This window comes from Sarcophilus harrisii, chromosome 4, assembly GCF_902635505.1.
Source record: "Sarcophilus harrisii chromosome 4, mSarHar1.11, whole genome shotgun sequence".
Taxonomy (NCBI): domain Eukaryota; kingdom Metazoa; phylum Chordata; class Mammalia; order Dasyuromorphia; family Dasyuridae; genus Sarcophilus; species Sarcophilus harrisii.
The window spans coordinates 333,506,411-333,520,997 of NC_045429.1; the positions used below are offsets into that span (position 1 = coordinate 333,506,411).

The window sequence follows — 14,587 nt, forward strand, 5'->3', positions numbered from 1 at the left end:
AAAATACAAAAATTTTAGTTAGATGTCAGTGAAAATAAAGATGTCATTCCCCTTTCCCCATTCTTTGAATTAATGACTCTGTAGACCCCAAATTAAGAAAATTTGCTTGAGAAGGTATGGGGTAGCTAAGCACAGTAGGATCCTGGATAGAATATAGGGCCTGGAGTCAAGAAAACTTATTTTCCCAAATTCAAATCCAGCTTCAGAGATTTATTAGCTGCGTGACTCTGGGCAAGTCACTTAATCTATTTGCCTCAGTTTCTTCCTCTGTAAAATCGGCTGAAGAAGGAAATGACAAACTACTTGAATATCTTTGCCAAGGAAATCCAAATGGAGTCATCAAGAGTTGGACACAACTGCACAATAAACTCGAGAGGGTGAGCAGCTCTTTTGGGTTCTCCTGCCTTTCTATCACTAAGAGGTACCAACAGTCCTGGGAAGGCTTTCCCAGGTTACCTCAAAGGGGAATGTTACTGGCAATGCTTCCAGAGCAGAGTGGAACAGAAATGGCTGAAGCTATGATTCCCCATACTCCGGCAAGGAGCCTGATATGGGAGTACTAAAACTGGAAGATTTTAGAAGTCATCTCCTATTGATACAACGCTCCCATTTTGCAGCAGAGTGGGACAGAGATGGCACCAGGTGTCCAATAGCACAGGATTGGGTTACAATGACCTGGCTGAAGGTATGATTCCCCGTATCCTGGCAAGGTGCCTGATATCAGAGTATTAAAACTGGAAGATTTTAGAAGTCATCTCCTATTGATACAATGCTCCCATTTTGCAGAGGCAGGAGACTAAGTTCCCACAAGGCGGGAAGAGAACTCCAGATGCCTGATGTTGCTAACTCACTGCTCTCCATTCTACACTGCTCCTTCCTAGATAGACACTTGGGGCCAGGTTTTCTTCTCTTTTTTTAGTTAATGGGCTTTGATCTCTCCAGTTCTTCCTTCCAAACATGGGTGGGGGCCCTAAGAATAGTGGATGGCAGCAGACCCTGGTCCTAGTCAGAAAAGAAGCAACAAGAGACTGGAAGGGAGAGACGCAGCAGAGATAATTCAAGAGATAGAGAAAGAGCAGAGACATAAGTAGTGGGAACTGGGAGGGAAGAAGAGGGGAGTATCTTTATTTGTTGGCTTGCGGATACAAAGCAGGGGGTGGAGGGCTGAGGGGTGGACTCCTCTTGAATCCCGTGTCTTCTTCACACCCTTCTTGCATCCCAGTGTGGAGCCAAGAAAAGAACTGGGCAAGAGCTCAGGCGAACCAGCTTCCCAGCCTCGCCTGGACACTGCCCGTCCTGGGCAGCCGGTCTCTGACCTCTTATAATTATTGTCAAGTAGGAAGAGGCCTTGGGGCAGGTGGGGATGGGGCTCAGGTCTTCTCCATCCCCCCCACTTCCCACAACTCAGAAGGACAGAAGGAGAAATGGGCACAAGCAGGAGAGGAGATAGAACAGGACAGCCACCTGGGCACTGGGGGGCTGGGCCAGGGTCCCAGAGAGGGTGCTGATGGGGGTCGCTGAAGGGGCCTTGCCCATCGCGTTCAACGTAGCCTCCAGCTCCTGGAGCGTCTCCTCCAAACTGTCAAGCCGCTGGAAGGGGAGCCTGGCTCTCATGTCCCTCTCTGCTGAGTCCAGACCAAGGGGACCTTTCTCCCCCAGAGCCCACTCTGTACAGTCTCCCACAGCTGAGCTACGGTGCTCATCGTGCGTGATGGTATCTTCTGGGCTCGCCGCGGCGGGGGCACCTGGACGCTGACCTTCATCTGGCCCCTTTCCCTTGCGGCAGACTGGCCCAGTTCCCTCTCCTTCCACTAGCTGCTGGACAGTCCCTTCTGTGGATGCTCGGACCTTGGTGCCCACCATTCTCAGTGATTCCTCCTGCTGCCCTGGCCTCTCGGCGCTTCCCAAAGGGTGGGCATCCGCTTCTGCCAGAAGCCCCATCACCAGCAATCCGGCCCCGGGCAGGCCCTGGCTGATTGGCGGCACCTGGCACTGCTTAGTGCCCCTGCTTCTGCTGGCGCTCACCGATGCCCGGGGCACTGGGGTGGGCATTTTCCTTTTGCCCGCCTCTTCAGGCATAACCTCTGGAGGGGACGGTGGGTTGGAAGCACATTCAGTTAGGATGATCTGGGGGATACAAAAGCTTCTGGGAAGTGGGGAAATCTGGGGGGAAAGAGATAAGGAAGAGTGAATGGAGAACCCCATAGGAGTCCTTTAAGCCACCCTGCCAATCCCACCTCTCTCAGTTCTTTCCGAGGGTTTCCCAAAGTCAGCCAAGGGCAGGCTACGCCCAAAACCAGGGAGTCTACAATTCCAAGCCAGCACTAGGCTCTAGCTGGGTGGTCGGGGAAGAGAGAAGCTCCCTGATACCTGGAGATGGCACCAGAAAGGAACAAAGGAAGGTGCCAGAGCCCCTTCCCCAAGCCCTTCCCCTCTGCCTGAGGGGGGCACTTACCTGCAACTGGGAAGGGCGAAGCCCCCCCGGAGGCTTTAAATGAGGAATCAAGTTGGCACCACACCCAAGTGGTTCCAGCTTCTGACGGTGTAACGCAGGATAGAGTAGTGAGCTGGGTCCTTCTGGCCTGGCGCCCGGCCTCCGCACGCGCGTGCGTGTGTGTGTGTGTGTGTCTATGTGTGTGTATGTGTGTGTGTGGGCAGCAGACCGTGGGGCGGGATTACCCCTGGTGCTGAGGGCAGGGGGCCAGCCTCCCAAACCCACAAGGAGCAGGAGCCGGACCAGAGACACCTGCCGAGGCTGGCCCACTGCTCAGCTCCTCCCAGAGCACAGCCCAGCTTCCGGGGCAATATTGCCCTGCTGCCTGGCCCTGTGGTCTCTCCCACCCTGGGCACCCTGAGAAGGACATGCTGCCAACAAGTAACTGAGCCTCCCTTTCGGCCCCAAGGCCCCCCGTTCCTTGGAGAGGAATGGAAGCCTTGGAGCTTGCAGCCAGAATGGAAGTCAGACTCCAGTCTGGAGCAACATTAAGCAAAGGAGCGCTGTCCCCTCCTCTAGTCCTGGAGGCGACTTTCCTCAGCTGAGAGCATCCAAGTTCCCCAGACGTCCCCTTCTTATACCAACAGCATCCTCCCATAGCAAAAGCATCCCAGAGTCCCCAGAAAGGGCAGAAGCCAGGAAAAAGGTCTGCAAGTGAGGCAGCAGCAGGAACCAAGCTTAGGGAGAAGGAAAAACTTCCAGATTCTAACAGATGACAGGACCAATGGCCAAGAGAAGCTCTGGGAGCTCCCAGGAACCTAGGTTCACAGACAAGGAAATTAGGTCCAAGAAACTTAAATGTCTCAGATGGTCTCCTTGGACCAAAGTGAGCGAGAAGAGGCCAAAATGGGGAGTAGAGGCCAAGGAGCAGCCTCCTCCCCCTCCCCGTCTTGGAGCCCTTACAGAGAGACAAAGCAGGAGAGGAGACCCAGTCTCATCCGGCCCCAGAGGGACAGAGGCCGTGGGTCAGACCATGAAAGATGGAGGACCAGAAGCCCAGGAGGATCCTGGGCCCAGCTGAAGGCCGGCAGGGAATGGAGACTCCTCCTGGGGCTCCCCCAGGGGAAGGGGAGGCTGCCAAGGAAAGATTAAGTGTTTAGTGGTGGTGTGAGGGCAAGTCCGCAAGTATCATTTGGGTCAGTGACTGAGAGCTTGGAGGAGACTGTGAGCAGGTGAGCAGCGTGTTAGCTGGTTAGAGTATTAGCGTGAAAGAGGCAGTGGAGGCAGCGGAGGCTGTGAAGGGACAGGCAGAGAGACAGCGGTTAAGAGGCTCAGGCTGGTTACCTTCCGTGGGGAGCCCAGGATGGAGACCCCCAGGGGCCCTGATTCCTGGGGAGAGAGCGAGGCTGGGAACGGCTGGCAGCGGGGCATGGGGGAGAGGGGCACTGAACTTCTCTCAAACACCTGAGGAGGCAGAAGGTTGGGATGGGCTTGGAGGAGGGAATCTAAATATTGGGGGCCGGGGGGCCATTCAGCTGCCTTTGGTCAGGGACCCCTGAGGAGCATCAGGGACACTAATCTAGGTCCCCAGCCTTGTTTGGGAAGGTGAAGAACAACCAAGGATTGGCTAATCTCTCTTAAGCTTGCAGGGCTGCTTAAAAAAGAAAAACAAACTCTGGTTCTCCCTCTTTTCTCCTCCCTTCCAGAGGACACAGTATTACCCCCCACAAGCTATTTATTCTCTTTCTTCAATCTCAGAGCTTTTAGGTATGAGAGATCTCCAAGTACTTAGCTATAGAAATCCCAAAATGCTTGAAGAGAATATGAAAAACATTTCCTATCAATCTCAGTCCTCCAAGTCTGATTCAGGAAGGGAATCAGAAGTCCTCCTCGCACCTTACATGGGGTGGGGCTGAGGGAACTAAGGCAAAAAGGAGGATATTGTTATTCATAGTTAGCCCAGAGACTTGGGACAGAGCCAGGGCAAAAGCCGGGAGTTTGGCTCTCTTGGCCTTCCATAGGCATGGAGGGAGCTGTTGTACAGGAGCCTGGAGGCCAGGGTGGACCCTGTCACATACCTCCAACTCCGCAATGATTCGGTCTTCATCATCTTCATCCTTGATGGCTGACGCCATAATGGGAGGCGTGGAGGCTGGACGGACCACCTCAGACACTGTCCGGCGGAGTTTCACTTGGGGCTTCTGGACCTCCAGCTCCTCTGACTCTGCCTTCTGGAAGTGACCCCAGGTACATTAAGGAGCCCAATATTAGCACCTGCACCCCCTCCACCCTCAGACCCAATTTCCCTGTTACCCTATTTGCCTCTCTTTTCATCCCCTGTACCTTATACAACCTCTCTCTCTAAGATAAAATGTCTTAAAGTTTAAAGAAGGGTCTATCCCATCCCACTCCTTGTCCTAAAATTTCACTTTTATTGTTGTTCAGTTGTACCAACTCTTCCTGACCTTATTTGGGGTTTTCTCAGCAAATCTACTGAAGGGGTTTGCCATTTTCTTCTTCAGCTCATTTTACAGATGAGGAAACTGAGGCAAGCAGGTTTAAATGATTTGCTCAAGACTTACACAAACTGATGCTGAGTGAAATGAGCAGAACCAGGAGATCATTATACACTTCAATAAAAATACTATATGATGATCAATTCTGATGGACCTGGCCATCCTCAGCAATGAGATGAACCAAATCAATTCCAATAGAGCAGTAATGAACTGAACCAGCTACACCCAGTGAAAGAACTCTGGGAGATGACTATGAACCACTACATAGAATTTCCAATCCCTCTATTTTTGTTTGCCTGCTTTTTTTATTTCCTTCACAGGCTAATTCTCCACTATTTCAAAGTTTGATTCTTTTTGTACAGTAAAATAACTGTTTGGACATGTAGGCTTATATTGTATTTAATATATACTTTAACATATTTAACATGTATTGGTCAACCTGCCATTGGGAGGAGGGTATGGAAGAAGGAGGGGAAAAATTGGAACAAAAGGTTTGGCAATTGTCAATGCTGTAAAATTACCCATGCATATAACTTGTAAATAAAAAGCCATAATTAAAAAAAAAAAAAAAAAGGAAAGAGAGGAGACTGAAATCCTTGAAAGAAAAAATTATCTTTTGCTTCTTTTATTATTCTTGTGCTTAGCACAGTACTTGAAATACAGTAGGTACTTTATGTTGATAAATTGGCAACCTATTGAAACTTGACTAATAAAACATCAAAAACACAAATAAAAATCACCTTTGTCAAATTTAAAAGAAAAAAAGTGATTTGCTCAAGATCATGCAGCTAGTAGGTGTCTGAAGCTGGATTTGAACTCGGGAAGATAAGTTTTCCTCACTTTAGTGCACTATGACATCACCTAATGTTCAAGAATGGCATTAAATATTGCTTTCATTGTCCCTATTCCAGCCTCAATTTCCCCCCTTCCTCCCTTTGCTCTAGTCTAGGGATGATTCTCCTTCCACATCTGGAAGGATCCAAAGAAGTCATCTTAAGCATCCTCCTGCCTCCAGATGGGACCAGGGCTTTGTCCCTCACAAAGCCTTGCTCCCCTAAGTCAGAAGTTCCCAACATTCTATTTTTTTATTAAAGCTTTTTATTTTCAAAACACATCCATGGGTAATTTTTCAACATTAACAACCTTACGTTCTAAAATTTCCCCTCCTTCCCCTAGATGGCAGGTAATCCAATACATATGTTAAATCCAACATATGCATACATATTTAAGCAGTTTATCTTGCTGCACAAGAAAAATCAGATCAAGAAGGAAAAAAAAAAAAACTGGGAAAGAAAACAAAATGCCAGCAAACAGAGAGAAAGCCACGTTGTGGTCTGCACTCAGTCCTCGCACTCTCTCTGGGGGTAGGGGGCTCTCTCTATCACAAGATTATTGGTTCCCCACATTCTAAAGGCACCTTCCCTCTCCCTGCAGGCTGCCCTGTTCTAGGCCGAAGGGAAAACCTCCCGCGTGTCCCCGCCCGGACGCCATACCTTGATGAAGGCCGAGTCTTTCTTGCTGGTGACCACGACCTCTCCAGTGCGGGTGGTGGTAAGGCCGTGGGAGGAGGGGAAGCTCCGGCGGGGAGGAGGTGGCGGGGGCGACTTCGAAGGCTTTTCTGTCCGGTATCGGGGCACGGTCAGCTCATCTAGAGACAGAAGGGGAAGGGTTCCATCCCCTGGGAGCCAGGGGGGCACTCATGGCATTCCAAAGGGGAAGGAACTACTCGTCCAGGGCTTAGTTCTCTTGGTCTGATCCCAGAAAAGAAGCAGAGGGAGGGGAAAGCCCCTGGCCCCCTGCCCCGAGTCCTGAGGCCATTCTCAGCTCAGAGCCTAATCATTCAGCTTTCTCTTCTCCATGCTGTATATTACCCCGCTCCCTCTCACACTGCTGGGCAAAAACTGCGCCTCTTTTATCAGACTGCAGCTTCCCGAGGATAGCGGCCCTCGCCAGAGCAGGGAAGCCCCTCCCTCGGTCAGGCCCTTGCCCAGCTCTTGGGCTGGGCCTCCCCTACCTGAGCCCCTCCGCCCACTGGCCTCTCCACGGGGGGCTGCCTTCTGACCATGAGGGGCTTTGGAGGGCTTGTGCTCAGGGGTTGGGGCCGGCCCCCGAGGTTTCCCTGCACAATCCAGGTCTGGGATGGCCTTCAGCAGCTCTGCCTGCGTTTCTTCCAGCAGCCGGTTGATGTCCTTGGCACTGTATTGGCTCAGGGCTGCCCTCTTTTCCTCCCAGTCCCTCTCAGCTGCCTGGGGGGAGGAAGGGGAGAGCTGAGGAGGAGACCAGACTCAAAGCTGACCTTCCACAATTTTTTTTAACCACTTCTGCTTCCTCCTAACAAACCCCTAGGTGGGATCCCTTGAAAACAGCACAGCTAAGAATGGGAGGATCAAAAACACTGCTTTGCTATTCCCCTCAAAAAGGTAACAGGCTCAAGAACCTAAGGAGATTCAATCATTTTATACTTTTTAAAGTGTTTAATGAAGCCCTGGAGGCTTCATTAGTTAATTAGTCAACAAGCATATGTGTGTATACATGTGTGTATGTGTGTGTGTGTGTGTGTGTGTGTGTGTGTATATATATATATATATAAAATTATTAAGTACCTTCTTTGTGCCAGGCACTGTGTTAAGTACAGGGATTTTTTAAAAAAGACAAAAAGGTATCTCTGGGACAGGAGACACTCAGATGTCCCCTTGGGAAGCTGTGGCGAATTCTACATTTCCAGCGACTTTCTCCATCCCTGCCTCCATCCTTGGCCATACACTCCCTCACCCTTAACCCCGGACCAATAAGGGGCAGGAAGCTCGACATGCATGTCCCTGATAGCCCAAGCACCTCCACAGACACAGCTTTGTCCACGCTTCTCTTGCTGGGCGTTTCAGGGCCCCTGGAGGGATTGCCCCCCTTGGGCGTGTGAGCAGTGCCCTCGCCAGGCCCCCCCAGCTCATGGAGACTCAGGGGAGGGCTGGGGGGTGGCACCTCGAAGTCCAGGCTTTTGCCGAAGTCACATTCAGCTGTCACTTTCTTTGGAGACTGGCTCAGGAGGTTGTTGGGAGGGGGCCAGGTACCCTCATCCACTTGCCTGAGGAGACAGGTAGCTGTGAGGCCCTTGGGCAATCCCTGCCTGTCCTCCCCCCTGGGGCTCCCATGTCCTCTGGCTTGGGAGAGGATCTCCAGCTCTCCAGGGTCACAGAGAGGGACACAAAGCAAAGTGACTAGGTTTAAATGGGACACCTGTAGGCCATGCAGAAGTGTCTTTGGTGGAGGGGAACTAGCAGATAGAATGCAGAGGGGAAGCTGAGCATGGTCTGATTTCAGACGTGGGGCCAGAATGATTCCCTGGGGTAGGGGAAGTCCCAGGATCAAGGCTGGCTTGGGTATCTGGGCCGGTATGGGGGTGACCCCCAGGAAGAGTGGGGGATAGACCGACCTTCGGATCTGAGCCAGTGTGTCAGTGACCCCTCGACAGCGCTTGAGAAGCCCATCCAGTCTCTGGGGCTCCTCTTTCAGGAACTTGACTGCCTCGACCTCCACCCGGAGAACAACTCGCATCTTACTCTGCAGCCCAGGGAATTGCGCTGGAGAGAGAGATGGGGAGTAAACGCAAGCATGTAGGAAGGGTATCCCCATACCACAGAGACCATCTAGGACAATCCAGAGGCACTGGTTCTATCACCCAGCAGCTGAAAGGAAACCAACTACATCTCTAGGGAGGTACTTTTAGCCTTATTATTATTATTATTATATATAATAGCCTTATTATTAAGAAGTCCTTTCTCCTTTTGTTGTAACCCTTTTTGTGGGTTTTCTTGACAAAGACAGTGGAATGGTTTTCTCGTACCTTCTCCAGTTCATATTATAGATGAAGAAACTGAGGCACACAAAGTGAAGTGACTTACCTAGGGTCACACAGCTAGGAAGTGTCTGGAGTCAGATTTGAACTTAGGTTTTCCTGACTCTAGACCCACTGTGAGATTCAGCTGCCCTTCAGTTTTTCTCATTCCCCCACCTCTTTGCAGAGGTTGGGGGAGTGTTCCACAGGTGTGGAATGTTGCGTATAATGTCACACTTTGTGTATATTGATTAAGGAACTGATTGATTAGTTCCCCTTAAACTATTTTACCTTCTTCCTCTTTTACTTTTAAAAAAATTATCTGAAGCAGGTATGGTGGTACATGCCTGTGGCCCCTGCTGCTGGAGGAGGCTGAGATGGGTGAATCGCTTGAGTCCAGCCGTTCTGAGCTTCAGTTGAGCTAAAGCCGATTGGCTGTCTCTGCACTAAGTCCCAAACCAGTGGGATGAGTGCCCAGGGGATGAAGGGCCACCATTCTGCCTAAGGAGGGATGAACAGACCCAGGCTAAAAACAGAGCAAGTTAAAACTCAAGGGCTGCTTGGCAGTAGAGTTAGTCCATGAGTGGCTGGTGTATATCCAGCCCCAGGTGAGAAATAGGGAAATAGTCTCAAAGAAAGAAAAAAAAATTGTCATAAGGTAGGGTTTTTAACTTTTTGGGATTGTGGACTCCTTTGGCAGTCTGTAAAAATCTATAGTTTCCTTCTCAGATGAATGTTTTAAATACATAAATAAAATATATAGGATTAAAAAAATCAATTTTACTGAAATACAGTTATCTAAGTATTTTTAAAAAGCAAGTTCAGATAAAGAACTTCTGTTATGAAGTATGGGGAAAAGAAAGAAAAGGGAAATGGAGAGGAATCTAGACTATACTAACAAATATGTGTGTGTATATGAAAAAAAGAAATACATATATCTCCCTATATATACACACATGTATATATAGATATATTTATACCTATATCTATAGTCCTTTTGTCCAATAGGTTGTCCAATATGTATATAGTCTTTTTGTCCAATATATACGAGCAAAAATAACTTGTTCCAGTCTTCCTTCCCCTTTCTTTATGAAGAACCCTGTCTTAGTGATGTGACCATCTAAGCTTTCAGTTAAATCCTGCTGGACGTTACTTTCCTTCATGAATGACCAAACTAAGACAGCTCTCTACAATAATCTATTTCGCGCTGATTGTGGGGATAGGAGGATCAGAGAGAGGCAATTAGATAGAGTGTGACTACAGTACTGAGCCTGAGAGCACGAACACCTGAATTCAAAGATGAGTTCATATTTACTAGCTATATGACTCTGGGCAAGTCACTTAACCTCAGCTTACTTCAGAATTCTCAACTGGGAATCATAATAGCACCTACCTCCCAAAATTGTTGTGAATATCAAATGAAATAGTATTAATATCAATATATATATATACATTTAGATACAGATATATACACACACACATATATATATACACATAGAGATAGAGCTATATATATATATATATATATACACACACATAAATAGATATAACTATAGTTAGTTATATATACACACACATACATATATAAATAGATAGAGACAGGGCTATACATATATACATACACATAGAGAAAAAATATATATACACATATATACATATAGATAGACATAGATATCAATAAATACACACATAAATAGATAGAGATGGAGTTATAGATGGACATACACACATAGATATAGACAGATATATACACACATACATATATAGATATATAGAAAGATATGTGCACACATGCATAATCTATAGATAGAAATAGATATTAATATCAATATATAAACATTTAAATAGAGATATAGCTATAGTTAGATATACATCCATACATATATAGATAGCTGTAGTTTAGCTATACATATACACATATGTATAGCTATAGATATATACATACATATATAGATACATAAAGATAGAAAAATTATCTATATATACATATAGATATAGCTACATACACACATATACACACAGAGATAGAGCTATAGAAATATAGATATATACACACATACATACATATAGATATAGCTGTAGTTAGATATATATACACACATACATATATAGATAGCAAATTGGATAGATATACATATAGGTATAAGGCTATAGATAGATACATACATACATATGTAGATATCAATAAATATACATATAGAGCTATACATATATATATATACATAGATATGTAGATATATACATTCATACATAGAGATAGAGCTATAGATATTTACATACATATAGATATCTATATATAGAGATATCTGTAGCTATATATAGTATAATCTCTATATTCTTCCATCTTATAGAGAATATTCAACCCCCCTCCCAACTCTCCTTCCTCCAGCAAGTCCCCAAGCCCACTCACACTTGAGCTCTGTGAGGGTCTCTCCCAGCTGTTTCAGCACCAAAGCCTTCTCCTCCAGCTCAGGGCCCAGGACCAGCCGATGGTTGTGGGATACATCCTTCTGGATCTTCTCCACTGACTTCTCCAGGTCACTACAACCAAAGATGAAACCAGCACTCAGGAAGCTCCACTCCCAGCCCAGTCCTAGCCCTTTCTCCACCTCCCTCGGCAGCCCAAGGTCTAGTATAGACACAAGGCAGAACAAAAAGTTGGACGAAGCAGTTCAAAATCAGAAAGAAATAAGTAAAAGTCACATCATGGAGATGCAAGTTGAAGGGAATTGTAGTTATCCAATCCAGCTTGACACAAGACTTATGAATTATTATTATTATCATTATTATTTTGAGATAGTATGGTATATTGAAAAGAGTGCTGGATTTCATGTCAGAGGATCTGGGTTTGAACCTCATCTATGCTCATCTCACACTACTTGTGTGATCTTAAGCAAATCATTTCCACTCTTTTAGCCTCCATTTCCTCATGTATGGTAAAAATCATGTTCTCCCCTAAGTCTTCTTCAGGCTAAACATCTCAAGCTCCTTACAGAGCTGATATTTCTATGAAATACAGAAACATCTCAAATGAAATTAGGTATTTAAAGAAATATAAAGAGCCTTGAAAGCTTGAAAGTACTTTATAAATTCTAGTTATTAATAATAATTAGATGATGATGGTAGTAGTGGTAATAGTGATGATGATGATGATGATGATGATGATATCATGAATAAATATAATGAAGTCTGCTTTGTAAACTTAAAGGTAGCATATAAATTCCAGCTATTACTCATTAGTGCTATTAATATATAATTATATGACATCAATCAGTAAGCATTATAGAAATCTACAGAAATTAACAGTGGTAAAGCATAAAATTAAAAGTGGTTGGGAAAAGCTTCCCGTAAAGTATAGAATTTTGATCGGGACTAAAGAAAGCTAGGAAGGTCAATGGGTGGAGCTGAGAAGGAAGAGTGTTCTGGGTATGAGGGGCAATCATTATGCAACCAATAATCATGTATTCATTCCAAGGTTTCTTGAGTGTCTGTTGTTATACTTTTGACTCAAAGTTAATCAGTTAACATGCCCAAAGCTTTTTCGTATGAACTGTTTTCAAATCATGTATCCCTATCTTGTGAGTTCTATAACGGAATTTTTTAAAAAGTAAAGACCATTAAGCATCCTTGCTTTAACAGTGGTCCATCATTCTGATATGTGGCAGTCATTTTTATTCTGATTCAGTCATCTGATATATTAGCTCTCCCATCTGGTCTGATATCATCTGAGAATAAGATAAGCATTCTCCTGTTGTTGATAAATACTATAGGTTGAAAAGACAAGGACAGAGCCCTATGACATGCCAGGAGAGACATTCTTCCAGGTTGACATTGAGCCAATAATCAAATCTTTGCATTCTAATCCACTATGAGGCCACCTAACTGGATAATCACCCAGCCTGAAGCTCTTTCCTCCTCCTCCTCCACAAGGATATTGTGGGAAACTAGGTTTCTCTACCAGGTTGTAGGTTAGAACAAAACCAAATATGAGTCAGAATGGAAAAGGGCCTGAGGGAAATGATCTCTGGATAGAAACATCTGTCCAGTGAAGATATAAATTCTAAGTGGGATGATACGTTTCTCCCAAAGCAGTAGGACATGGGATTCCTGGAGGTAGGCAAAGGAGATATAGTCTTGTGTTCATATGCTGGGCACCTAGCATATGCTTCACACAATTTGTTGTTGCTGTTGTTTAGTTGCTTCAATAGTGTGCCATTTGGGGGTTTTCTCAGTAAAGATACTGAAGTGGTTTGCCATTTCCTTCTCCACCTCATTATACAGATGAGGAAACTAAGGCAGAGATCAAATTTGAATTTAGGGCCTCCTGAATTTCCAAAAGAAATAGGGAGGGACATTAAAGAAATATTCAAGTACTTTAAAAAAAGTGGGCTTGCGTACAAGATTCTTAGGAGGAAATCTTAGGAGAGCTGTCCTTTGTGTACAAGGAAGGAAGAAAGGCACTAGAGGAATAGACACTGAGTCCAAGTATTCCTCTGACACAGTTTGACAGCTTGCAATCTACACTCACCCACACCCTGTGATTTTGCTCCTAGTAACTAGTTTATGAGGGTGGTAGGTCTGGGATAATTATCTGCACTTAACAGTTAGAGGAAGTGAAGTCCAGTCCTTTGATAGAGTTACACAATAAAGGAGGAGGAATACAGGAATATTTCTCAATGAAGGGTAAAGAAACTGTGGATTTGTCATTCATGGAATAAAAGGGATAGAAAAGGTACGCAGTGGAGTGGAGGTCACGATACAAAGATGATGTAATCTGGAGAAGAACATTCCACTGATCCCCAAGAATACCAAAGAGCACTCTTGCTCCTGGAAGCATTGAGAATGTCAGCATTTTATAACTCCCCATGCTTGTTATTTTTACCCCTGCCTGTGTCCCAAGGATTGCTGGCAGCAGAAACCCTCAGGAAATTCCCAGAGGGCTATGCTTCCTTTAGGGACAAGAGGGTTGAGAAGAGGCTGGGGTGGCTGCCAGAGAACACACAGGGAAAGAAAAACCCTGTTGGAAGGAATGAGAGAGAAGGGACAGCTGGAAGAAAGCTGGGGAATACAACCCTGAGGCCATCAAAAGAAAATGGAGAGAATATCATGAGGAGTGGAGCAGAATCTGCTTGAGAAATGTTTTCTTTTTAATATATCATAGAGAGACACTGAGTCCAGGCAATTCAATGAAAGAAAACTGAGGCATAATGATAAATATAGAAATATATTTGGAAGAATTGTACATGTTTAACCTTGCTGTTTAGGGAAGGGGAAGGAAGAAAAATTTGGAATGCAAGATTTTGCAGGCATGAATGTTGAAAACTCTTTGCATATATTTTGAAAAATAAAAAATTATTAAAAAAAAAGAAAACTAAGGTATAGAGGCTAAGTGACTTAATTATAGTTAGGAACAGAACTGAAATTTTCAATCCAGAACTTCCTTTTCCCTTCCTCCCAAGAAAAGTTGTGGGTAAAGATATGTTGATTCCAGTGGAAGGTGGTTGTTAATTTTCACCTTCCTTAGAAATCTGCCAATGCTACAAATAAGGACTTGATTTATCATTTTGTTGATTATGTAGGCTTAAGGAAGTTTGGGGGAAATGTTGACAATGCAAATTAAATTGAAAAGCAGGCCATGCAGACAGCAGGTTATTAAGCATTCACCAGAACCACTCATGGTTGAGAAGAAAGGAACAGGGGAGTACAATGATGGTGTCTGGCACATAGAAAGTGCTTAATACATGTTTATTGATTGATTGCTAAAGTCAGACTTTAAAAGTAACTGATTTTTTTCATAAGATTTGG

At 45.3% G+C, this 14,587-nt stretch overlaps 1 protein-coding gene across 9 annotated transcripts in view; it reads right to left on the reverse strand.

Annotated features, from left to right (window-relative positions):
• The window catches only part of SRCIN1 (SRC kinase signaling inhibitor 1), a 121,046-nt gene that overhangs the window by 12,256 nt on the left and 94,203 nt on the right, over nt 1-14,587 (reverse strand). For 6 of the 9 annotated variants that reach the window (XM_031966145.1, XM_031966148.1, XM_031966147.1 and 3 more), the window contains 8 exons: nt 11,193-11,323; nt 8,381-8,528; nt 7,786-8,032; nt 6,965-7,196; nt 6,444-6,598; nt 4,513-4,665; nt 3,779-3,898; nt 1,465-2,163 (listed from right to left, as the gene is read on the reverse strand). In XM_031966145.1, coding sequence (XP_031822005.1) covers nt 1,465-2,163; nt 3,779-3,898; nt 4,513-4,665; nt 6,444-6,598; nt 6,965-7,196; nt 7,786-8,032; nt 8,381-8,528; nt 11,193-11,323 — 1,885 coding nt within the window. The remainder of the gene's footprint in view (nt 1-1,464; nt 2,164-3,778; nt 3,899-4,512; nt 4,666-6,443; nt 6,599-6,964; nt 7,197-7,785; nt 8,033-8,380; nt 8,529-11,192; nt 11,324-14,587) is intronic. The other 3 variants (XM_031966152.1, XM_031966151.1, XM_031966153.1) reach the window with 1 other exon arrangement.